This window comes from Moschus berezovskii, chromosome 17 (genome assembly GCF_049115385.1).
Source record: "Moschus berezovskii isolate FMDL1 chromosome 17, NW_MosBer_1.0, whole genome shotgun sequence".
Taxonomy (NCBI): domain Eukaryota; kingdom Metazoa; phylum Chordata; class Mammalia; order Artiodactyla; family Moschidae; genus Moschus; species Moschus berezovskii.
In genome coordinates, this window is record NC_142476.1 from 41,741,056 (window position 1) to 41,763,939 (window position 22,884).

The window sequence follows — 22,884 nt, forward strand, 5'->3', positions numbered from 1 at the left end:
GTCCAAGGCTTGTGGGCCTAGTGGCCAAAGGCTGGGCTTGGCATGCACGTGCTTCTAATTTCAAAGATGTGTGTAGTTTTAGTTGATGCAAGTGGCCAAGTGGCTTTCCGCCCCCGTGCCCAGGGGCACACGGGTGCCAAGATGGTGCATAGCCTGGCGAAGCTGAAGGGGACGCCCAGGTCCTGGGGGCTGGCCCAGTCTGCTACGAGGTCAATGGTAGGCTGCTTCTGGGGTGTTGGGGTTGCCTTGGGTGGGCTGGGCCGGCGGCTCTGCGGCCACATTTAGCCTGGAAACCAGTCCACTGTCTTGGTGCCAGGCAGCCATGGCTCTGCCCAGCTCTGCATGAGGGCGCAGAATCTAGGTCAGGTTGGTGCAGGGCGGCAGCGCCGGGCAGTGAGGGCAGTGCTATTCCCGCGGGCTGTGTCTGGGGGTCCGCGGAAGCCTGGGGCTGGGCTCTGACCCAGTGACCTCACCAGACCCCTCTGGTGATCTGGGCACAAGGCTGTCCCAGGGGAAGGGTGAGTGGATGTGTGTCAAGGCTGCAGAGCCCCTGCCCAAGTGGGGACCGGGCCCCTGGGCAGCTGGGGGCCTCCCCGTGAGGGTGTAGCCTTGGCCATGCAGGCAGAGCCTTCCGGGAACCCCTCCTTCCTCCCCCGTCTGTGTCCTCCTCTTTCTGCCAGTCTGTTTTTCCTGCCTCCTCCCACGGGTTGACCTGAGGTCCTAGGGATCTGGCCATATTGGGGCCTTGGCCTCCATCCTGCCCAGTGACCCTTGAGCAGGCTGTGGCGACGGGAACCTCCCTGGTCAGTGGGACTCCACCTCCCCTGTTGCCCCCTGAATCCACCAACCTCAAACCCAGCCCCTCCTTGCTGTGTGTGACTCTGTCCCTCTCCTGCCTGGAGATAGAGCGATGATATTTCTTTCGAAGGGTCGCCTGGCTCCGCCGGGCTTGGAGCCCCAAAAGGCAGGTTCATGCCCTTGTAGGGGGCTGACGGGGTTGCCAGGCCCAGAGCAGCACCCTTCCCACCCAGGACATCTACATCGGGGTCTCCTGGGATGTTCACCCTGTACCCCACGATTCTGTTCAGTACCTGGTTCCTTGGGTCCCACTTTCTCAGTCATCTTCCCAGATGCTCTCTGGAGCTTGGCCTGAGCTGGCCGCATACCTCACTGCTACCTCACACGCTGCCCCCATCTCCTCCCATGGCCTGTGGTCACTCTGGGCAGCTGTGGCCACTCCAGGCAGCTTGGTCAGGCTGATTGCCCTTGTTCAGGCCTCTCTAGCCAGGCCAAGTACTCCTCTGTGACCGCAACCTCAGGCCCAAGCCCTGGGCTCAGCTCATCACAGGGGTGATCCCACGAGGGGATCAGGGCCTGAGGGAGCAGGAAATCTTCATAGGGGGCTATCTTGGGCCCCAGACAGAGGGGCTGACCCCTGCCTGGCCTCCGTGTGTCACTTGCCTCTGCCTCCCTAGCTACTTCCCAAGGTAGGATGTTGCTCAGCCCGAACTGGTGTGTTGAGTGCGTATCTAAGATGGTGGGGTGCATCAGGTCACCCATGAAGGCCTCCCAGGCTTCTCAGTCCCTTAACAGAAGCCGTAACGTTTACAGAACTCTCAAACCAGCCAAGAAAGCGACACTAAATTGGCTTCATTGTTGAATAATTAATAAAACTTCCCCGGTGCCGCTGCTGGGCTGTGTGTCACTCCCAGCGGCGGGGCTGTCAGTACCGCCTTGTTGCCCAAGGGGCCGCCTTTCCATCTTTAAACAAGCGCTCGACTCCTTGCAGAGGTGATTAAGACATGCGTGTGCGCGCTGGGCCACGGTGCCCACACTGGAGGCGGCAGCAGGGACCAGTGTGACTGTTGGGATGACCCATCTGGAAGGGGTGCTGCCTGGGTCAGGGCCTGGGTCCTGGTCTCTGCTCTGCCTCTGCCTGGCTGTGAACCCTGGGCGAGACCCCTCTGCTTGGTTTTCCTTGTGGAAAAGAAGAGAGGTTGGACCTGGTGCCTTGAGGGCCCTGCTAACTGGGACATTCTGAAGCAGCCTTGGAGAAGCAGAATCAGGGACCCTCTCTGCTGTGCGCTGGTTCCCTGGTGCCCGTGGGCCCTCAGCAGAGCCTCACAGGCAACCGGGCTGTGGCCGCACCCTGGTGTCCTGCAGAGGGTCCTGGGGCACATCTCCCTGGAGGTTCATGTAGGAGTCGGAAGCCGGAACCTTGAGGTGCCCCGTGAAGGTTTCTGAGGGTTTCTCACTCCACCAGTGGGAAGGCGATTCCTCAAGGCTGTCTGCTCCTGAGGGCTGTCCAGCTCCGTGGCCGCTGCAGCCCTGGCTGCCCAGCTGTCCTGCGGCCCAGGCACTGCTCAGGGCTGGGCTCCTCCCACGGTGGCCCCCAAGAGGGGCTGGGCTCGCCCCATGGTGGCCCCTGGCTCAGGGCTGGGCTCTTCTCACAGTGGCCTCCACGAGGGGTGTTGCACTTGGACCTATGGCACAAGATGACCTGGTTGCAGCTGCGACCCCACCTGGTGCCCACTGCTTCTCCCTGCCCTCTAGACCTTCATCCGTGGCCTCAGCTGTGGCTCCACGCTGGCCACCCCCTCAGAACTGCTGGAACTTCCTCAGTTACAGATGGGGAAGCTGAGGCCGGAGGGTCAGGTAGAGGCTGCCACAGGCTGTGCACAGGGGTGCCCACCATCCCGGGCACACACATGTGCGTTCACATAGGCCCTGGTCATGGCCCAGGTCTCCAACCTTGCTCAGGGACAGGGCTGCCTGATGCATTCTGGGGGATCAGAGGTGTAGGACCTCTTCTGGCAGGACCACAGGACAGGGGCTGTGCCCTCTCCCTTAAGTTAACCGTGAAACTCTTAAGTGGGAGGTGGGTTTCAGGTTGTGGAAGGGCACTGGTGGGCCGTGGGAGCTGGGGACCAGGTTCTGCCCTCTGAGACCCTGGGTGGCCCCGCCCCTCTCCGAGTCTCTGTCAAGTCTTTAGAGCCTCCCACGCCCAGCAGAGACAGAGCTAGGTGGAGACACTGTAGGGTCAGGGGTGATGGCAGTATACACACACGACACCGAGCAGGAGGTGACCCATGGTGCGTGTCGTGGGGGGATCAGGGCCAGCTCAGGTCTGGTCAGGGAGCCTGAGGCGGGGAGGATGGGCTCAGCAGGGTCCTGAGGTGGCCCTGGCTATCAGGAGCTGGTAGTGAGTGGCTGCCCTCGTCCAGAGCCTGTTCCTGGGGGCACATGTGCAGTGTTTCCAGTTCGGGTAGGGAAACCAAGGTGACACGTGAGGTATGCCCAACTTGCAGGCCTGCCTGGAAACCAAGGACTCTGGGTCCAAGGCGCAGGCTGGCACCAGTGTCTTAGGGCACAGTCTCCTGGCTCTCCCGGCAGTGCTTGGGAACCGAAGTTTGGACCCAGCCTGAGCTGACAGCCAGATCCAGCCTCAGACTAGCCCCTGCTGGACACAGGGTTTTAGAGCTGGGACACGACCCCGCCCCCAAGAGTGGGGCAGAGAGGTCACAGTGCTGAGCTTGGTCCTCCTCAACTGTTCTGACCTGCGGGGCCAAATGCACCGCCCAGCTCTGGGCGTCCAGGTCTGGGCTCTGTCCCCAGGGCTTGGGAAGCCCCTTCTTCCTTGTAACCCCAGGCCTGAGCAAGGCCCTTGGTTCCCCAGTCAACCCAAAGCAGGTTGAGGCAGCCGGGCCTGATCCCAAAGCAGGAGTGTCACACATTGGAGGGGGGCAGGGGAGAGAGCAGTGCACCCAGCCTGGAGGACAGAATTGAGCTCAAGGGTACAAGCCACCCACCCCAGGCTCAGGCAGTGGCCCTGTGCCCACTCCCCATCTCCTGACTGTCCTCCTGTTTGCTTCTTCAAACAAGAAGGAAATCAAACTCCTGAACTGGGGGCTGGTGGCCCTTCTTCCACGTGCATCCCCACCCACACTAGCCAGGCCACATCACATGCTCCCAAAGGCAGAATTTTGCTTAAATGCCCAGAAAGGAGATTTAGGAGATCAGAATCTTAAGCAAATTAACATGTGCAGCAGGCAGCTTTTAATCACCGCCTTTAATCGCAGGCCCCAGTAGCGGAAATCATCTCGCTGGGCTGAGCTCAGTGGGCGGGGCTGGCGACACCGATGGATTATTCATTAGAACCTGAACTTGAGTTTCATCCGGCTGCTCCGCAGGGGAGGGCTAAGGGGCCTTTGGTCCACTCCAGGGAGACGTGCTGGGCTTTCCGGAACCCCTCCCCCAGAGCCCTGTGGTTCCCTGACACCCCTGCCCCACCCATCCCCCACCTGGCGCGTTCTCCATCTCAGGTCTGCCTTTGGTTTAGACTGTCATCTCCTCTCCCTTGTTCCCCCTTTCCTGCCCCAGTTTCTCCCCTTCTGAGAGTTTGAGGCTGCTGGCCCATCCCCAGTGGGGACTGGACTTACCAAGCCCAGGTGTGGCTGCTGGACTGCCTCTCCCCGCTTTGCTCCCTGCCCTCTCAGGGGGCTAGGCAGGTGACCCTGGGCCCTCCCTGGGTAGGGTCCAGTTGGTGGCGACAGTCCATGTGGCTCCATTCCCCATCCGTACTTGGGGGCCTTGCCTGGCAGGAAGCCATCAGCCCCTGGGGAGGCAGTGGCTCAGAGAGCCCCGAGGAACCCCCAGTCCTCCTGCTCAGGCCCTTTGCCTGCCTGACCCCAGGCCAGGCTCCCTCATCCCTGTAAACCTCCCCAGGATGCCCCTGGGCTGTGGGTCAGCCCTGCCAGACAGGGCTTCGGGCAGAAGCAGCAGCTTTCAAAGCAGCACCCGAGGGAGAGAAACCCCTTGTGTTGATCTGGGAAGTGTTGTTTCCCTGCGATGGTGCTACAGCAAGTCAAACTGGAGTGCTGCCGGAGAGGCAGGCTTTGCTGGGGGTCGGGGCTGAGGTGGGGGCACTGCTCCACACTTGTCCTCCTGAGACTGTGCCCGTGCTTGGCTCCTGGCAGGGCCTGCCCCAGGCAGCATGCTAGGGGACTATTCTCTGGTACCCCACAGCCCCACCACCTCCCAGACCCCACAGACTTCAATAGGCAGGGGAGGGGACAGGAGGGATTTGGCTGCTAAGAGATGGGGCTGTCACCAGGGGCTCATGGACCCCCACTGTTGTCATCCTGCACAACCCCCACCAGGACAACCAGTGAAATGTCACCCCTGAAGTGCTGAACCTTCATGGAGGCCCCTTGTGGGGTGGGGTGACTTGTCCTGGATCCAGCCCACCTGCCTGGGAGGGGGCTGTGCAGTGATGTGGGGGATGCCAGCTGGGACCACATTTGGCTCCTGGGGGAGTTGCATGCAGCTGCCCCTTCTGGTAGGAGGGCTGGCCTGGAGGATGGGAGTGAGGTCAGGGACAGCCAGGGGTGGTGCCCAGAGCCTCTGCTGGAGAAGTGCCTCCCTCACGCCAACACCCACCCCCACCCCTGCCCGGGGTGCTCTGTCCCACCCTCTGTGGTTCCCAGCCTGGCTGTGGCAGTGGCAGTGAAGGGTTAAGGCAGGCGGGGCTCCTGCGGGAGGGGCGGTCCCGGCAGCAGCGGCAGTTCTGGCAGCACTCAGCTTGGTTGATCGTTGATCGGGCATGGGCGCGCAAGAGCACAAGGTTCTGACTCACGGGGCCAGCACGCTGCCTGGGGACCCCTCAAGCTGTTTCAGTAGCGGTGGGAGTGGTGCCTGTAGACCATGGAAGCACCTGGGGACCCCAGCGGGCTCAGCCTGGACCAAGGTAAGGGGTCGGGAGGGGCTGGAGAAAGGCTGCGGTCAGCTCCGTGGGGAGCCAAGGACCGGGTGCTGAGATGCCCATTGGTGACCCTCTGACCTCACGTGGGCAATGCTTGACTCCCAACCACCCCCCACTCTGATCGAAGATCTCTGGGGCGACCCTATTCACATCAACACCCGTACATCCCTCCCTCTGCTTGCCCCTTGGCCCACGTTGTCCCTATTTGTGCTGGCATCCCACTCCCATGGGCAGTGGGAAGAGGTGCCCAGCAGAACCAACACAGTCCCCAGCTGCCAGCCTGCCCCCAGTGGGCAGCAGCCTTGGTAGGGGGGCAAATCTGGGGTGTCCTGACCTGAAGGACCCTGGGGCTGAGCCTGTTCACCCCTGCCCCCATCCAGGGTGGTGGAGGCAGCCCCAAGCCTCTGTCAGCACCATGGACAGGGAAACGGTAGCCTCTGCCAGAGGCACCTGCCCATGTCGCTGAACTCTGGCACCTATGTGGGCGATTTCCTGCTCAAATCTGTCATGCTGTGTTGATCTGGGGGCCTGGGCACTACCCCGGGCAGACAGCACAGGTCAGCAGGGGTGGCAGGAGTCCTCTGAGGCTGCCCGGAGCTGCCTGGCACAAGGAGCTTGAGTGTAGAGGGGCCAAGTGCTGGGTGTCGGGGTCTATCCTGCAGGGATGTGATGGAAAGAACTTCTCCAAAGAGGGTCTCTGTGTGTCCCCAGTATAGCACTTAGTCTGGACCAGGGGTGGGAGAGGCACGGAGGGAAGGGGGCCAGCCCCACGGCTGCAGCAGGAGTGACTCTGGCCAGACAACACAAGAACTGGGATTCTAAGTTAAGGGCTGGGATTCCAAGGACAGCAGGAGCAGCCTTCTGGTGACTTGTCTGGATCCGGTTGTTCTAGACCCAGTTTGTTCTGCCCTCTGATTGGCATGAGCATGAGGGAGGGCTGCGGGGGGAGCCTTGGAGAGCCTGTGTAGAAGTCAGGGACTTTATTGCCAGCAGACTGAACATGGGTCCCTGGTGGTGCCTCTGATGAGCTGTGTGACCTCAAGCAAGGCACTGGCCCTCTCTGAGCCTCTCGTGGAAGAGAAGGACAGCATGGGATTGCCCTCATAGGGTGGCCTTGAGAAGAGGGTGCCTGGCCTGTGTGGCTACTCCAGGATTGCCTGTCCCCTCTCCTGCCCCTCCCCTCCCCAGCTAAGTTACCTTTTATGAATGGAGAACAGTGTGACTGGTGGTACAGATGGAATGGTGGTACAGTTCCCGGCCTGGCTGTGTGCTCATGCCACCCTGGGAGCACCCACTCCCTGATCATAGCTCCCAGTGCAGGGCAGGGCTCCCATGGGTGGGTGGTCCCTGGGGAGGTTCTGACCCAGCGTGTTCCTGCCAGTCTGACCTGTGGGGAGCTCTGGCCTGGCCCAGCATCCATCAGAGCCTCTGGGTGCAGGGTGCTCACCTGCAGACCGTGTGGACGTGGCTACTGCCATGTGGCCCCAAGGCCTCAAGGTCGAGGTAGCCCCGACACAGCCAGAGTCTGCCACCAGTGAGGGAAGAGCCTGGTCCTGGGAGGGGAGTGGGCTGTCAGCAGCAGGACCCACTGAGAACCCACCCTCCGTGCCCCATCCTCTGGGCAGAGGGCTCAACCAGCTCAAGTAGGGGACACGCAGCATGGCCCTTCTCTGCTGGGATCCCTCCCGGGGAGAGAACAGCCTCAAACGTGCAGCCAAGGATGGAGCAGATGGCTGGAGTCTTGGGTCCAGCTTCCATCTGCATGGCTAATGAGCGGATGGCAGTGGTTTGGGGCTCCTGGAAAGTCAGTGGCCTGGCCCCCTCCGGGAAGTGCTCCTCTCCTGGGGTGGGGGCGGGTGGTTGAGGGGCTCGAGGTCCCTCCTGTGCCGAGCCCAGGCTGGCTCCACGCTCACTGAGGGCTGTGGTGGGAGGGGCGTTGAGGAGGGGGATGAGTAATCAGAAACGTCTGTTTCTACCCGGGACTTCACTTTCTGCTCCGCTATGTGGGCTCCCCCCGGCTGGACGGCCTTCCTGTGTGGGGCAGGCTGGTGGGCGTGGGCCTCCAGGTGGGACAGCGGGCTCCCTCCCCAGGACAGGCTGCTTCCTCACTCCTGGGAAGTGTGGGGAGAGGAAGTGGGCTGAGGTTTCCACCCACGCTGGGCAGTCTGCGCGGAGGGGCCCAAGGTGGTGCCTCGTGCACTGGCTGGTCAGCCAAGGGGGGAGGTGAGCTGCTCTGAGTCCACCTGCTCCCATTGCATCAGGGTCCCTGGACCCCCCTAGCTCTGTGTCCCAAGGGTGGGGAACACAGGCATGGTGGCCCAGGAAGTGTCTGAGCCATGAGGAAGTCACCCCCCACCAAGTCCCGGGGGGTTTCCTCAGCCTGCTCAGATCCAAGGACCCACAGACAGGCTTCCAGCTGACTCAGGGTGGTCTCTATTTCACATTGAACAGGACCCAGCCTGGCCCAGGCCTTGGCCTGCCTCAGCCAAGCTCTGTTTCCTTCCGAAACTCCTCCTGGAGGTCAGGGCCCAGTGGTGGACCTGCCAGTGGGCCAGGATCAGTGTCCTCCTCGGTCAGCGAGTGGTATGAGTATGGGGTCCACCGGGCCCCCAGGGTGGGAGGCAGGAGTGGGCTGTTGGGTCAGCTCCCGGTGGGGAGGTTGGGCAGCTTCAGGAAGTCAGACTCTGGGGGCCCGCCCGATCCTGGGGCATCTTCTCGGTGCCCAGGCCCCAGGGCTCTCGAGGAAGCCACCTGGAGGTGGCCGGTGCCCTGGCTGGGAAGCGTGGCTGGGCTGGGGGATGGGCCCGGGCATCCTCTGTTTCTTGGCTCCTTCGTGGCTCTGTGCCCACTCTGCCTGGTGGCCATCCAGCCCCACCAGCTGCTGTGCGGCCTCCCCACGAGGCCTGGGTGTGTATGGGGTGGGGGCAGGACTGGCTCGCCAGTACACAAGGACCTCTCCCTTGGAGCCGCCCCTCCCCAGCCTAGCAGGAGTTTCCTCTCCTCCCCCCAGTCAGACCAGGTTCCATCTGGTGACTTTTCAGGAAAGTGCCCCCCTCCAGTGCTGCTGTGAGCTGCTCTCTCCCCCTCCAGCAGTTCCCGGTGGCTCCCCAGGGCCCATCCTGATGCATGCTGGCCAACATGGCGTCCAGCCTTGACTAGTGATGCCATGAGGGGACTCGGGAGCACCCAGAACACGGGCACTGGGGCGCCTTTGAGGGCTGGAGGTCATGAACTCTGCTAGCAGTCCTCTCCTGAAATCTGTAGAATGCGATGAGTGCCACTATAACCGGGCAGGGGACCTGAGGCTGGCACTGTCCCTGGCTGGTGCGAGGTGACCCTGGCTCTGCTGCGTGGGCAGAGGGAGGCTGAATGTTGGAAACCCCCGGCCCCTGTGGTGCTCAGACGGCTCCAGGACAGTGTGGGCACACACTGTGTGGGAAGGGGCTTCTCCAGGGGGCAGGTGCAGGGCACTGGACACCCCCTGCCCCAGAAAGTGTCCTGTCCACCGTATCCACTGCCACAGGAGGTTGTGGGACAGCTGTGGACAGCTTTGACCCCCGTGAGTGCTTCAGCTCCATCTCTCTGTTGGTCGGTGGACAGAAATTCCCGTGGGCCCTCCTGGGACTGATCCTGGCAGGAACTTGGGCCACCAGCTGCAGAGGGAGCAGGGTGGTGGGGAGGCTGCTGCTGTCCCCACCCCGAGCAGGAGCACCAAGGGTCTCTGGGCAGGTGGAAGGGACAAGCTCAGCCCAACTGGCCTGCTGGATGGATCAAGACTGGCCGTCAGTCTGTCCCCATCCTCTAGGACACTCTGGATTCCCAGCTTCCTGAGATCCAGTGCATAGGCCAGCAGAGGGTGGGTAGTCAGAAACAGCCCAAGATGGCAGAGCAGAGCCTGGCCACTCACCCCCTGCCCCCTCCGACCCTCCTCGCTGCCCAGCTGGGTGAGACACCAGGACCAGGCCCCCGCCCACCAAAGGCTCCTCTTTCTGCTGGAGGATGGAGCTGCCTGCCTGTGGGAGGGGCCCTGCGGGAGGAAAAGGGCACGGCCTGGTGACAGTGTCTCCCTCCCCGGCAGCTGCCCCCGCCACCAGCCCTCAGCCCTACCCCAGGACTGTCGGGGGCCAGGCCCAGGCCTTGCTGACCTGGTGAAGTGACCTTTCAACTCCACTGCCTGGTGTGGACCCCTCAGGCCAGCCTGGGCTCTGTACCCCCAGGCCCTCAGCATAGCTTCCCCGAGGTCTCGCCTGGGAGGGTGGACTTGAAGGCGCCAGCTCACACTGCCTGGTAAAATAAAAATAGTTGGGGAGGAGGCTCCCAGACGTGCGGGGGGATGCGCTGCTTCTAGACGTTTAAATAATCTCCGCCATATGTGAGTGGGCCCATCCCTCCCTCCTGGAGGCGCTGGCCAGGGGCTGAGGCCCCGTGGGCGCTGGAGCCCGGCATACTGGCCCTGTCCTCCTTCCCCTTCTCCAGCCGAGCACTGTCTGAGCGCCCACTGCATGCTGAACTGGGCCCACCATGCAGTGTGGGGAGAGGGTGGAGGGCTGAGGACCCAGTGGGGGCCTGCAGTGGGGGCAGGGCCAGTGCAGCCTTGGGCCCGTGTGTCCCTCTGTCGCTGACCACTCTGAGCAGAGTGGTCGCAGGAATGGGCTGTTCAAAGGTTCTTCAAGAAAGCACAGAAGCCTCAGAGGAGGGAGGGGCTGGAGGCAGGCAAGCAGGAGGGGAGATACAGGTTTGCCCCCGAAAGGCGAGCGGACAAGGCAGGTGTCCCACATGGAGAACCTGGGTGCCGGAAGGGTCCGTGTGCATGCGCGCGCGTGTGTGTGTGCGCTCGCGCCAGGAAGACTGTGGGTGTAATTTGTGGGTTTTGTTGGAAGATTAAATTGATTTTCCAGTCTTCCCAAGAGGGTGGTGGAGGTGCTGGCTGCCGTGTTAGGACAAGATCAATCTTGGCTGTAAAAACAAAATTAAGCCAGAGCCGCCCAACTTCTGACTGGACCGCGAGGGCACTCCCTTCTTGGAGCAGCAGCCGCCCGTGTCTCCTGGCCGCCGTCCTCTTCAGGGCTTGGGGAAGGAAGGAGCGAAGGGCTGGGGGCCGCCTTCTGACAGCCGGGGGAACAAAGGCAGAGGACAAGTGAGGCTCCTGAGGCCTCCACTTCCTGGTGGGTGCCGCAGCCAGGCGTCCCGGCCAGCAGTCCTGCTGTGGGGCAGCAACTGAGGTGGGGCGGGCCCCTGGGGCCTCTCCTCCAGGGGTTGTTGTGGGATCAAGGGCACTGTGCTGTCTCCCGGCCTCAGGAGGTGCCCTGTCCCCCTGTCTGCTGTGGCCTCTGGCCAAGGTTCCCCAGGGCTGCAGCTGGAGGTGGTGGTGCTGCCTCAGGAGGCTGAGCCTTAGAAGGTTGGACAGCCGGGCCAGTTGCAGGCGCCATGTCACCTCCTGGAGCTGGCTTGGTGGCCTGGGCCCTGTGCCCATCCACACTCGAGTGCCAAGTCCCAGCCAGTGCAGGGGCAGAGCAGGACAGGCCTGGACTTCCCTGCCCAGGAGGTGGGGATTGCAGAGGTGAATACACACGGTCGTGTCAGTAGCTGCAAGGTGGATGAGGAGCCTTGAAAGAGTCCCCGGGGTCACAGGACAGTGGACTCCAAACAGTGGAGGGGGTTTCTCAGGTCCTGGGCCCCAAGTGTGACTCAGGGAGTGAAGGGTGGGACTGGCTCAGGCGACTGTGTGGACGTGGAGTCCCAGATGGTGTTGCCAGCCTTGTGCCCTTGCGGGAGGTGAGAAGCAGGGGACCCAGGCCTCCTGGTTTGGTGGACTGAGCCTCTTGGGCTTGGGGCCTGTCATGGCTCCAGCCCAGCTTGGCAATTAACTGGGGCACAGCTTTTGCACCTTGTGCGCTCAGGTGCACCATGGGGGTGATGCTGCGCTCCTGGGTGGAGGCTCCCCTCCGTGTCCTACAGCCTTGGGGCATTCCTGGCTTTGCACAGTGGCTGCAGTCCTGTGCCCACCTGTCTCATGGAGCATCAGGGGTGGTGTGGGTCCCCTGGGCGGTAGAGGAGCCCTGGCTTCAGAGCCCAGAGTGAGGCTGGATTAGCCCGACCTCATCTGCCTGGTCAGTGCAGGATTATGGTCCGGGGCAGCCATGAAGATTCAGGGAGTCTGGGATGCGGGAGTTGTGCCCTCTCCCAGAGGCCCTGCCCAGGAAGACAGGGACCCAAGGCCCCCAGGTGGTGGTAGGAGACCCTTGATCAGCTGAGAGCTCAAGGGCGTGACCTGAGTGGGGAGCCTTGGAAGGGGTGGAAGGGGAGGGCACCCCAAGACTGGGGCCAGTGAGGCTCCCCATTGAGCCAATGAGGACCCCAGCGAGTGTCCCAGGCTGCCTGGTTTCCGGTGCCCTCTGTCCCCGTCTCTGTGGCCCAGGCCTGGCCCTGACTGTCTGTGCTGGGGAGGGAAGGCTGACGCACTGCCCAGGAGCCGTGGGGTTTATGGCAATGAGGACTCAAGGGTGCCGGCCCAGCACTGTTGCTATCCCTGCGGGCCTAGGCGGGGGCGCAGGGTGCCTGGGGCTAATGGGACAGAGGCAGGAGGAACGTGAAGTCCTCCCCGAGGTCAGCTGCAGTGACTCAGTGGGGTTCTGACCTCCGGCCTGTGCCCCATTGTCTGCCAAACTGGCCTGCCCCGGGAGCCCCAGACCCCCGATGGTCCCTGGCTCATGAGAGGAGGGTGTGCCGCCTGCTCCACCTCTCCTGCTGCCCCAGAGCTGCCCACAGAGCAGTCGGCTCCTTCTGGGCCTGGTTGCCCCGAGCCGCCCTTGTCTGGGCCTGAGCTGGCTGGCCTTGACTAGGCCTTGTGTCTGGTCAGCAGGCAGAGGCTGGTCCTTCCTGGGCCCAGCCCTCTTCCCTCAGGACAGGTCGGTCATGAGCCAGGCAGCTGACCCTGGCCACCCCAGCCTCCGGGGCAAGCCCTCCCGCATGGGAAGTGGGGGGACACTGCCTCTGGGGGGCCTGAGAGTGTGCTTCAGTGGGTGGTCCCGTGAGGATCATCACCCCAGGCCTCACAGCTGTGTTCTCCGGGTCCCCAGGGAGGCCACCCATCTGTCCTGCCTGTCCCTACTCAGCCGGTTGTAGGGGCTGGTGACTTGGGGCCTCGGACAACACTGCCAGTCCCTGCCGGTCCCCAGCTGGGAGTTCCCTTGGCCTAAATCCTCTGGCCAGCTGGGCCAGATCCAGGCTTGGATTAGCGCAGGGGATTGGGCAGAGGGTGGGCAGGGCGGGCAGCGGCGCTGCGGCTCTTCCACCTCCAGACTCTGGGTTGCTGCTTCTCCCAGGACCCCTCCGTGGCCCTGGAAGGGGGGCGGACTGGCACAGGGGCCATCAGAGACAGCAGGTGACAGTCAGGCCAATGCCAGAGGTGCCTGGGAGCAGCCCTGCGGGGGAGCTAGAGGCCAGCGAAGAGGGAAAGAGGGAGCCGAGGAGAGAAGGGGGCCCCGTGGAGCCCCGGGGCTGCCCGCCACCACCTGACCCACTGCCTAGGTAGGGTGGGGGGCTCTGGCCCTCCCTGGCTTCCGTGAGCCCACCCCGGCCATCATCGGGGCATGTCCGTCCCCTGGCCGCTTACCCCCAGCCGGACCAAGGGAACTGTGGCCTGCCTGGCGGAGGCCCTCCTCTGGGTCGGCGGGAGCGTGGCTGTGTCCCCGCAGTGGCAGCTTGGCCCACTAGGTAAGGGGGCTGGCCTGTCTGGTTGGTCGTCTGGGGCGGGGACTGGTCTGCTCCTCCCTGCCAGGGCCCCGCCCAGCCCCAGGGTCACTGGAATCAGGAGGGTGGGGCTGTTCCTCTGGGTGTGAAAAGCCTGGGAGCTCCCACCACCCCCCATGCAAACCTGTAACCTCCTGACCGCTCGGTTTCCCTCTGAGGGTCTTGGGGCTCTGACAGCATCCCCTGGTCTGCCTCTCTGACCCCCCCATCTCGGGGTCTGGAGGCTGAACCCCAGGTGGGCAGTGGGGAAGGAAGGGGTGGGGGAGTCAGGGGCAAGGAGGGGCCGAGGGCATGGCCCTGGTGGATGTGCTGGCTGGACACTCTCTGATGGGGTCCCTGGTACTTTGGGGTCAGTGGCACCTTCAGCTCCAGTGGGGCGAGGCCAGCATGCTGGGGTCAGACATGTCGGCCCTGAGAGGCCGACAGAGTTGGTGCCCTTGACTTCAGTGAGACTGGGGGGGATGGGACAGTAGAGTCTGTCCCAGTGGGGCTGGCCTGTGGAGGGCCCCATCCAGGGTGGTCCATTCCACCGGGTCTCTGTCCAACTGGGGGAGTGGGGCCTGGCCCAGTTGTTCTAGGCCCCTGGACCGTCCCTGTCCTCACCCCCAGCTTCCTTCCTCTACCTGCTACCATGTCCCCATGGCCACGCCGTCCCCTCACCTCCACCTCTCAGCAGAGCCCACTGCCCTGTGTACCTGTCCCCACCGTGTGCCCCCACCCCCCCTGCAGCCCACCATGCCTGCAGCTCAAGAACAGAGGTTGGCTTCCTCTGAGAAGTTCCCACTGCTTGATCCCTTGGGGCTGGCACTGCCACAGGCCTCCACACCACCTGAGGGTCCCTCATCAGGGGACCTCGTGGGTTAATGACTTGGTGCTTCCCCAGAGGGCACCTCCTGGTCCTGGGCCTTCTGTAAGCAGCTGTGAAGGGCCCAAGGGGGGCCAGGATGGTCCTATCCCTGGGACTTCAGGAGCCTGCTACCTCTTCAGCCCTGGGGGCCACTGTCCTGGCCAGTATCCCCTCCCCTCGGACATGGGAGAGGTGCAGGCTGCAGACAGGAGGCTGAATGGATGGAGGAGGAAGCGGGTGGGGAAGCAGTTAGGCCCTGTGAGGAAGGTGAGGCTCAGCACCTTCCAGGACTTGTGCCCTTGGGTGCACCCTTGGCCTCATGGAGCCTGGCTGGGCAGAGCTGGTCCGAACTCTGTGTGGACTCTGGCTACTGAGCAGGGTCCCAGATTGGATCTGTGACCTGGGCCAACACCTGGCGTCACAGGCAGCCCTAGAGGAGTCTGAGTTTGGTGCCCTGATGGGTGGGGGTTAGTCTCTGCACCCCATGAGCACTTGGGGATGCACCTGAGGCTGCGGTGAGCAGGGGGCTGCCGCAGCACTCACCGTGCTCCATCTGTCTCTGTGTCAATCTGTCTGTGTGGTGGCTCGGTGGGCCTCCAGTGGAGCGATGTATGAGTGCCATGCAGGCGGGGACGCAGATGGTGAAGCTCCGGGGCAGCTCCAAGGGCCTGGTCCGCTTCTACTTCCTGGACGAGCATCGCTCCTGCATCCGCTGGCGGCCCTCACGCAAGAATGAGAAGGCCAAGAGTGAGTGGGGCAGTCCTGGGGCAGGGGTGGGGGCAGGAGACCCTCCCAGAGCAGCCACTGGACAGTGGGAGGGGCAGCAAGTCCCTGAGCCCTGAAAGTCCCCAGGCCTGGAACACGGCCTCAGCTGGCCTTGGAGAGCTGCGGTGGCCTCTGGATGCAGTGGGGGAGGGAGGGCCCCGGCCTGCTGTCCACCCAGCAGATCCTCTGGGACTCCGTGGAGACTGGGTGGCACCCATGCCCAGTCCTGCGCTGGGTGCTGGGAGGGGCTAAGAGGCAAAAGGACCTTTAGTCTGGCCCCCTGGGCACCCTGAGGACAGGACCTGGTGCCCAGTGCTGGCCCAGGCAACCTGGGGCGTGAGCAGCTGGCAGGGGCATGGAGGCTGCAGGGCTGTCTGGATGGGTCAGGAGGGTAATGAGCTGTGAGGATTTGCGCAGGGACCTTGCTGGGGGTCCTGGGAGTCAGGGAGGGACACGTGAGCCCTTGCAGGTGACAGAGGGGATTTTGCTGCCCCTCTTCTGGCTCTGGCAGCTGGAGAGAAGCAGATGTGCCAGGGCAGGCCCTGAGCCCAGTGGTTGCTACAGGAGCTGCTGCCACCACAGGGCCCAGGAGAGACACACCGTTGAGCCCCCTGGGAGGGCATCTTGGAGGAAGGGGCTGGGACTGTTCTGTGGGCCCCAGGGAGGTGGAGTCACCGTGAGCCGTGCAGGCAGGAGCCTCTACACTCCATCGGGAGGCGCTGTTCTGGCGCTGGGCTTGCTGTGGGAACTTAGCCCATGTGACTCTGGTCTTTGGGTGTGAGGTCGTGACACCACCTGATGGTAGGATAACTTCATGTCATGCTGAGTGACGAGAAGGACACCAGATGGCAAATAGAGGGGAGAGGTGGACAGGGTCATGGTGGCCCCTCTGGGGAGGGGGTGGTAGGTCAAGGCTTAGGATGGGGGAGACCAGCTGACTCTGGCCTTGGAGGGGTCCCTGGGAGAGAGGAATGGGGTGGGAGGCAGCTGTTTCCTGACTGTCAGCATCCCCTAATCTGGGGGCTCCGAACCCCTGCTTCCTCACCAAGGACATGTGAGCCACAGGGAGCTGGATGGAGAAGCAGGCAGGATAGGCCCCCTCCAGGCAGGGGATGCAGGGGAAGCAGGAGCCCCCAGGGAGGGGGCAGTGGGGGCAGAGGACAGAGAAGTGAGTCCACCCTTCACAGTGTAAGTCGGGGAGGCCCACCATTACTGCACTAGATATGGTAATGCCCGGAGTGGTGCCTAGCCCACCTCCGGGAGCAGGCACCAGGCGCTAGGGGTAAGGGCAGCAGGGGCCAGGTGGAGCGTGCGATGCTGGGGGTCCCTGGCTGTGCTGACTTCAGGGCACCTGCTCCCTGAGGAGCTGCTGGCTACCTGTGCCCTGGTATCTGTGAAAGGACCCTGCTGAGGGCACAGGAACAGATCCTAAGGATGACTTCTGAGCTCATCTCTTCCTGAGGATTCAGTCTCTGAACACAGGCTCCACGGAGCTCCAGGCGCTATGGCCAGTAATGAAATTCTTCCTGCAGCCTGATCTGGCACACGCCAAGTGGGACCCCCCCACCCCTGGCTCCCACCTGCTGGCGCCAGAGTTTACCACAGAGATTGTCGCAGGCTCTCGGCCGTGCTGGCCAGCAATTGCCTTCCCAGGATGAGAGGCAACTGGCCAGAGCTTGACAGATGGAATTGGCTTGTCTGGTTCTCCTCACTCTGGACGCAGAGAACAGACCCAGGGTGGCTGACGGGGGGAAGTCAGCCCTTCTCTTGGGGAAGATGGACCTCTTTCACGGCCAGAGGGAAGGCAGGCAGACCCCAGGGTCAGAGTGGAGGGGAAGAGGCAAGCTCACCAGCCCCAGCATATCTGTGATTTTTCCTTCTCCCCAACAGTGGGAAAGACTTCCCTGATGCTGGGAAAGATTGAGGGCAGGAGGAGAAGGGGGCAGCAGAGGATGAGATGGTTGGATAATATCACTGACTCAGTGGACATGAGTTAGAGCAAACTCCAGGAGATAGTGAAGGACAAGGAAGCCTGGGGTACTGTAGTCCTTGGGGTTGCAAAGAATCAGACACGACCAAGCTACAGAACAGCAACACCCCAAGGGACCCTTGAAATGCCCCCTCCCCTAGCCTCAGACAGGAGGGAAACCCTGGGGAGGGCTGTGACCCTGCTGCAACCCCCTACCTCTGCAGTCTCCATCGACTCCATCCAGGAGGTAAGCGAGGGGCGGCAGTCGGAGATCTTCCAGCGCTACCCTGACGGCAGCTTCGACCCCAACTGCTGCTTCAGCATCTACCATGGCAGCCACCGGGAGTCGCTGGACCTGGTCTCACCCAGCGGCGACGAGGCACGCACCTGGGTCACGGGCCTGCGCTACCTCATGGCCGGCATCAGCGATGAGGACAGCCTGGCCCGCCGCCAGCGCACCCGGGACCAATATCCTCGCGTGCGGCGGGCGGGAGGGCCCCAGGACGCACCCTCACTGTCCACCCCGGTGGGCTCCCCACCCCAGCTGGCTCATGTGTTTGGGGAAAGAGGCACTTGGATGGGGTCCTTCACGCCTTCCTGCCTGGGAACGGGAGGGGAGGGGAGGTATGGCTGGCCCTGCTGGAGCCACGTTGGTCCCTAACTTGGCCCCAAAGTGGCTGAAGCAGACATTTGATGAGGCCGACAAGAATGGAGACGGCAGCCTGAGCATCGGCGAGGTTCTGCAGCTGCTGCACAAGCTAAACGTGAACCTGCCTCGGCAGAGGGTGAAGCAGATGTTCAAGGTAAGCCCAGACCCAGGTGTGTGTCGGGAGCAACCCCACCCTGTCCAAGCTGCAGAGGGTCCTGGACAGTGCTGTCTGAGCTGAAGCAAATAGCGAGGCAGCAGCTGGTCTAAACCTTTGGGAGGTGGTCAGTCAGATACCCCAAGTTGCTGCCTCTGGCTGTGCTGGTTCCCTGCAGCAGCTCCTGGGGCCTCCCCTGGCCGATGGACTGGGCACGTGGCAGGTGCCTGGCCGGCAAAGGAAAACACTCACAGGACCTGAACCCTCATCCCACCCCACCCCACGACTCCCCAGCCCCGATGGGGGGCAGAAGCCCTGCCTTGCAGGCAGCAGCGCTGGTCACCCACCGCCTTCCCTGTGGTCTGCTGCCACTGCTGTTAGCAGTTATGAAAATGCATCCTCAGCTGAGTGGCTGCCTTTATTGTCTGTAATGAGTTTCTCTCTTTCCGGATCCCTTGCTGGGATGGGGGAGGAAGGCAGGTGGTGTCAGCAGGTCCTGGTTCTGGGTGGGGCTGGGCCAGCAAAGCCTGCCCTCACTCAGGACTCGCTGTCTCACTGCTGGTGGGGAAAGGGTTCTGTGAGCTTGAAAGAGGCACCATGCCCCAACACACATCACTCATGCATACACACATGCACACAGACACACATGCATTCACACACATGCGTGTGCACATACATGCACACGTGCACAGAGACACGCATGTGCACACACACGTGCACGCGCACACGCACAGCCAGCTGCCCCTCCAGGCGCAAGCCCTGGCAGCTCCCTCCTGGGCTCCTGTGATGGACAGGAGGTCATGCTCGGCTGGAGCGAGGGGAGCTGGCCAGCTCAGAGTGTGTGGGTCTGTGTAAAGATCAGGGGTGGGAGGGGGGCGTGGTGAGCTGGATGATCTCAGATGCTGGTTGAGGACTGGGGGTCTCACGTGGCCCATCCTGAAGGCCCAGTGGGAACCGAGCCTGCCTGGGCAGTGAGGGACTGGCAGGTGACTCAGGCTTGCCACACCCCCAGCCCGTTCTCTGCCTGCTCTGCCTCTGGGAGCAGCTCGGGGCTCAGTCCCTTCCAGAACATGAGGCTGTGCCAGGGGCCAGGCAACAGGGCTCAGATCAGCCACGGAGGCAGGATGAAAGATGAGTGCCCCTCATGGAGTGGGCACAGGCTTCTGGCACCTTAAGGTCAAGTCCTGGCTTGAAAACCCCCCTGCTGGGAGCTCCAGGGAGCCCACACCTCCAGCCCCTCTGGGCACAAGAGGGGCCCACGCAGAGCCCCCTGAGCAGCCCCAGGCCAGGTGGTGTCTGGGCACTGTCTAGACCTGGAGAGGTGGACCGGCAAGAGAGAAGGACTGGCAAGGATCTGGAGAGAGTCCAGTGGGGGCTGTCACCAAGAATGCTGACCTCAGACCCTGGGCAGCTCTGCCCCCAGTGGCTGTTGTCCCCCGTGTCCCCTGAGTACCTGGGGCTCCTGGCCCATCTGTGTGGGGCCCTATGTGGGCACTTGGGGGCCCAGGGAAAGAGGGCTGACCTCCAGCTAGGCAGAGCCACTCTGATAATTAACATCAATTTTATTGTCGAGAAATCTCAATATTGTTTCTACTGCCTGGAACTGCCCTAATCAAAGGATAGATCTGTGTGGTGGGTAAAGAGAGGCTTGAGCATAATTTTGTTAAGTCTAAAATAACAGTGGAATGTGGGTGAGGCCGGTGTGACCCCTGGGCCTCCTGCATGATGAGCACCCTGCGTGGCTCCAGGCCTGGCTCAGCAGCGTGGTTCTGGCCAGCGTGTGCTTTCAGCCACAGAAGTTTCCTTTTGTGGAGAGGAGAGCAGCCGCGGGACCACGTTGGGAGGCATTCTTTGGGCCCAGGGGTCGGGGCCATCCCTTTGGGCCCGGAGGGCCTTATCATCTCAAAGGGTTTTCAGTCGTGCCTTGGGCGTGATGCCCAGCTCAGAGCCCGCAGGGAGGCCAGATGACCCTGTGGATGGACGCTCAGCATATGGGCATCTCTGCCAGCTCCAGCCTTGGTCCCAGGAAGGGCTCCCAGCCTGGCTCTATCCCCAAGAGGCCCTTTGACTTGCAGGGTGTGTCCTGCCAGCTCTGAGATGCAGGGCCACCCTCAAACCGGACAGACATGGGGTCCTCACCTGCATCTGCTGGCCTCAGCACAGGTGACTCTGGTCTGTGTCCTGTTCCAGTCATGTCATGGGCACCCCATCTGGGTGACTGGTTCTGGAGTGAGACAGGTTTGCTGGGCACCCACCTTGGTGCCAGGCCACAGGGTCAGGAGAGGCAGGGCCAGACTTCCCGAGAGCCCCACTCTCTCTGGGCTCGGGGACTTGGGGGTGGATGTGACCCCCTGGCTTGTGAGTGATTCTCCTGATTCAGAGGGGCCTCCTTCCAGCCATCCCAGGTGGTGTGGCCACAGGAGGAAAGACGTGCAGACTGAGCGCCGGGCTGGTGAGCACTGCTGTCCATGGTGCTGAACCTGGTGTCTGTTTTTGCCAGGCAGTCACCTCCCCCACCCCAACCGACAGGCCAAGGACCCGACCTCAGCACTCACGGCCTGACTGCCCCGTAGCACCTCTGGCATCCTCTGGGCAGCTTAGACTTCATTACTGAGTGCCCTTGTCCTCTGAGTCTGCCCCTGGCGTTGACTCTTGGTGTCCCCAGAGTCTGACATTTCAGTGCGTGCTTCCTGAGCTAGTGGATTCATGAAGGAGCCTGTGGTCTCATTAGCAGCCCAGTGGGCTTGCCTGGGGCGGGGGTTCCTGTGGGTATTGTGTGAGCTGTTCGCTGAGAAAAGTGAGGACATTGGCTGAGATCAGGGGCCTGTCATCTCTGCTGAAGAGATGCTGATAGAGGCTGAAGTCGGGGATTTCTGCATGCCTAGTGGCCCTGTGCTTTTCTAATCAATGGATACCAACTGTGATTACACATCACAGCCCAGTATGGGCACTGGGTGGATGTTGTTGGCTGAAGGTGGGGGGATGTTGCCGGGTTCAGGTGCAGGTTGACTTTGGAAGGCTAGGAAAGGAGCAAGTAGGGTGAGATCTGTGTTAATGGATCACATGGTGGCTTCTTGGTGGGAGAGGCAGAGTGAGGATGCTGCTGTAGGGCTTGGGGAGCACTATGAGCCCTCCACGAGCCTGTGATACAGGCAGTGACGTTGGGAGGCGAAAGGTGATTCTTGACTCAGGGTTGCCTTAGGAGTCGGGGGCTTGAAGGCCCCCTCTCGGTCGAGGCCCAGGATGGGACATGAGGGGCCGCAGAGACATTGCATTACAGGAGGCAGACACGGATGACCACCAGGGGACACTAGGCTTTGAGGAGTTCTGTGCCTTCTACAAGATGATGTCCACACGCCGGGACCTCTACCTGCTCATGCTTACCTACAGCAACCACAAGGACCACCTGGACGCCACTGACTTGCTGCGCTTCCTGGAGGTGGAGCAGAAGGTGAGGGCTCCCCAGCAGGAGCAAGGCTCCTGGTCGAGGTGGCCTCCCCTCAGCCTCCCTGGGCATTTGAGACTGTCCACAGTGTGGGAGAAGAGTGGGCACCAGCCTGGCATTTGAGGCCCATATACTGGACCGGCCCAGGCTCTCATTGGCCACCCCGCCGCCAGGCAGGTGGGGAAGGAGGGCAGCTCAGCTATGACCGTGCCCCAGCCCAGAGCTTGATCACAGCCCCGACTTTAGCGTCGAGCATCTCCTGGCCTAGGTTCCATGACCCAGCCTTCCCACCTGGGCTCACACCTCCAGGGTTCTGTGCCCATTGCCAACTCACTCAACATTTGTCCAGCAGACATGTGGGTGCCTGTGGGGGCCAGCCGAGTATGCCTGCCCACTGTCCTAGACTCCAGGCAGCTCCATCCCTCCAAGAGGCATTGCCTAACTAAAGCTCAGGGTCCAGAAACTCAGGGGTCTGCGTGGAGGCCAGGTGCTGCCCGCTCTGGTGGACAGAGGCCGGAAGTCTGTGGAGGGGGAGAGGAAGGTCAGCATCCTCTGAGGAGATAGCACTCACCAGGGGGGTGGAGAATAGGGGTACTCAGACACAGACCACATAGGCACTGCCCCAAGCCTGGTGGGAGAAGGTCATGGGGACCAGGGTCAAGGCCTGTAACTTCCCAGGACTCTTGCAGAGCCACTTTTGGGGTAACTTTCAGGCCCCAGCTGCCTTGCCTTTCTGGGGTCAGACTCCCTGGCCCCAGGACTGCTCAGGGCCCTCATCCCACCTGCCTCACGTGCAGTGTTGGCTCATGGTGATGGGCTGGGGGTGACCACCACTGGGAAGGGCGGGGGGCTGGGTATTGGGAACCAGGAGCGGCTGTGGCCTCATCCTGGGTCTGGGTGGTGGTCACCTTGGACCTCTTGCCAGTGTCCTAACCCTGGGAGCTGCCCCCGCACTGAGCTCCTGGGTCCCCTCCCCCCCACTGCCATCATGCTCTTTGCTGAAGCCTCCCTCCTGCCCTGCTGATGGGGACACTGGGTTCACCCAGGCAGGAGAGGTGGGTACCAGGCTGGCTGAGGGCAGTGTTGTCATGAGGCTGAGGGGCAACTGTCCCAACAGCTGACATACTTGGGGGTGGAGGGAGGGAATGGGACCCAATGTGGGAAGGGCAGCACTGACCTCATTCTCCCTGACCTTTGCCCTAAGCTTTCCACAACTCTCCCTACAGTCTGGGACCCAGATCAGCTGGATGATTTGGCCTCCTGGGTCTGCAGCTGCTCCAAGCTCTGACCCCATCTGTCCACTCCACTATCCATACCTGCCCCAGATTCCTGGGGGTGTCAGGAAGCCCTGCTGCTGGGCCTGTCTCCAAGAGCTGGGGGTTCCTGGGGGCTGCCCTGTGGGGCCCTAAGAATCGCTCAGCCTCTGACATGGGGCCACCTGGGCTTGGCTGTTGTGTGCAACTTTCTTGAGAGGGACTTGGGCAGATGGCAGGAGGGGCCAGGTGAGCCCCCTCCTCTCCTCCAAGATGGGACACGGCCCTG

At 62.4% G+C, this 22,884-nt stretch overlaps 1 protein-coding gene across 2 annotated transcripts in view; it reads left to right on the top strand.

The window, feature by feature from the left end:
* Positions 1 to 22,884, top strand: part of PLCH2 (phospholipase C eta 2) — a 65,421-nt gene that overhangs the window by 26,267 nt on the left and 16,270 nt on the right. The window contains exons 3-6 of one of the 2 annotated variants that reach the window (XM_055419376.2): positions 14,961 to 15,107; positions 17,319 to 17,572; positions 17,769 to 17,897; positions 21,178 to 21,348. In XM_055419376.2, coding sequence (XP_055275351.2) covers positions 14,961 to 15,107; positions 17,319 to 17,572; positions 17,769 to 17,897; positions 21,178 to 21,348 — 701 coding nt within the window. Of the gene's footprint in view, positions 1 to 14,960; positions 15,108 to 17,318; positions 17,573 to 17,763; positions 17,898 to 18,075; positions 21,349 to 22,884 lie in introns of those variants that run through there. The other variant, XM_088845403.1, reaches the window with a different exon arrangement.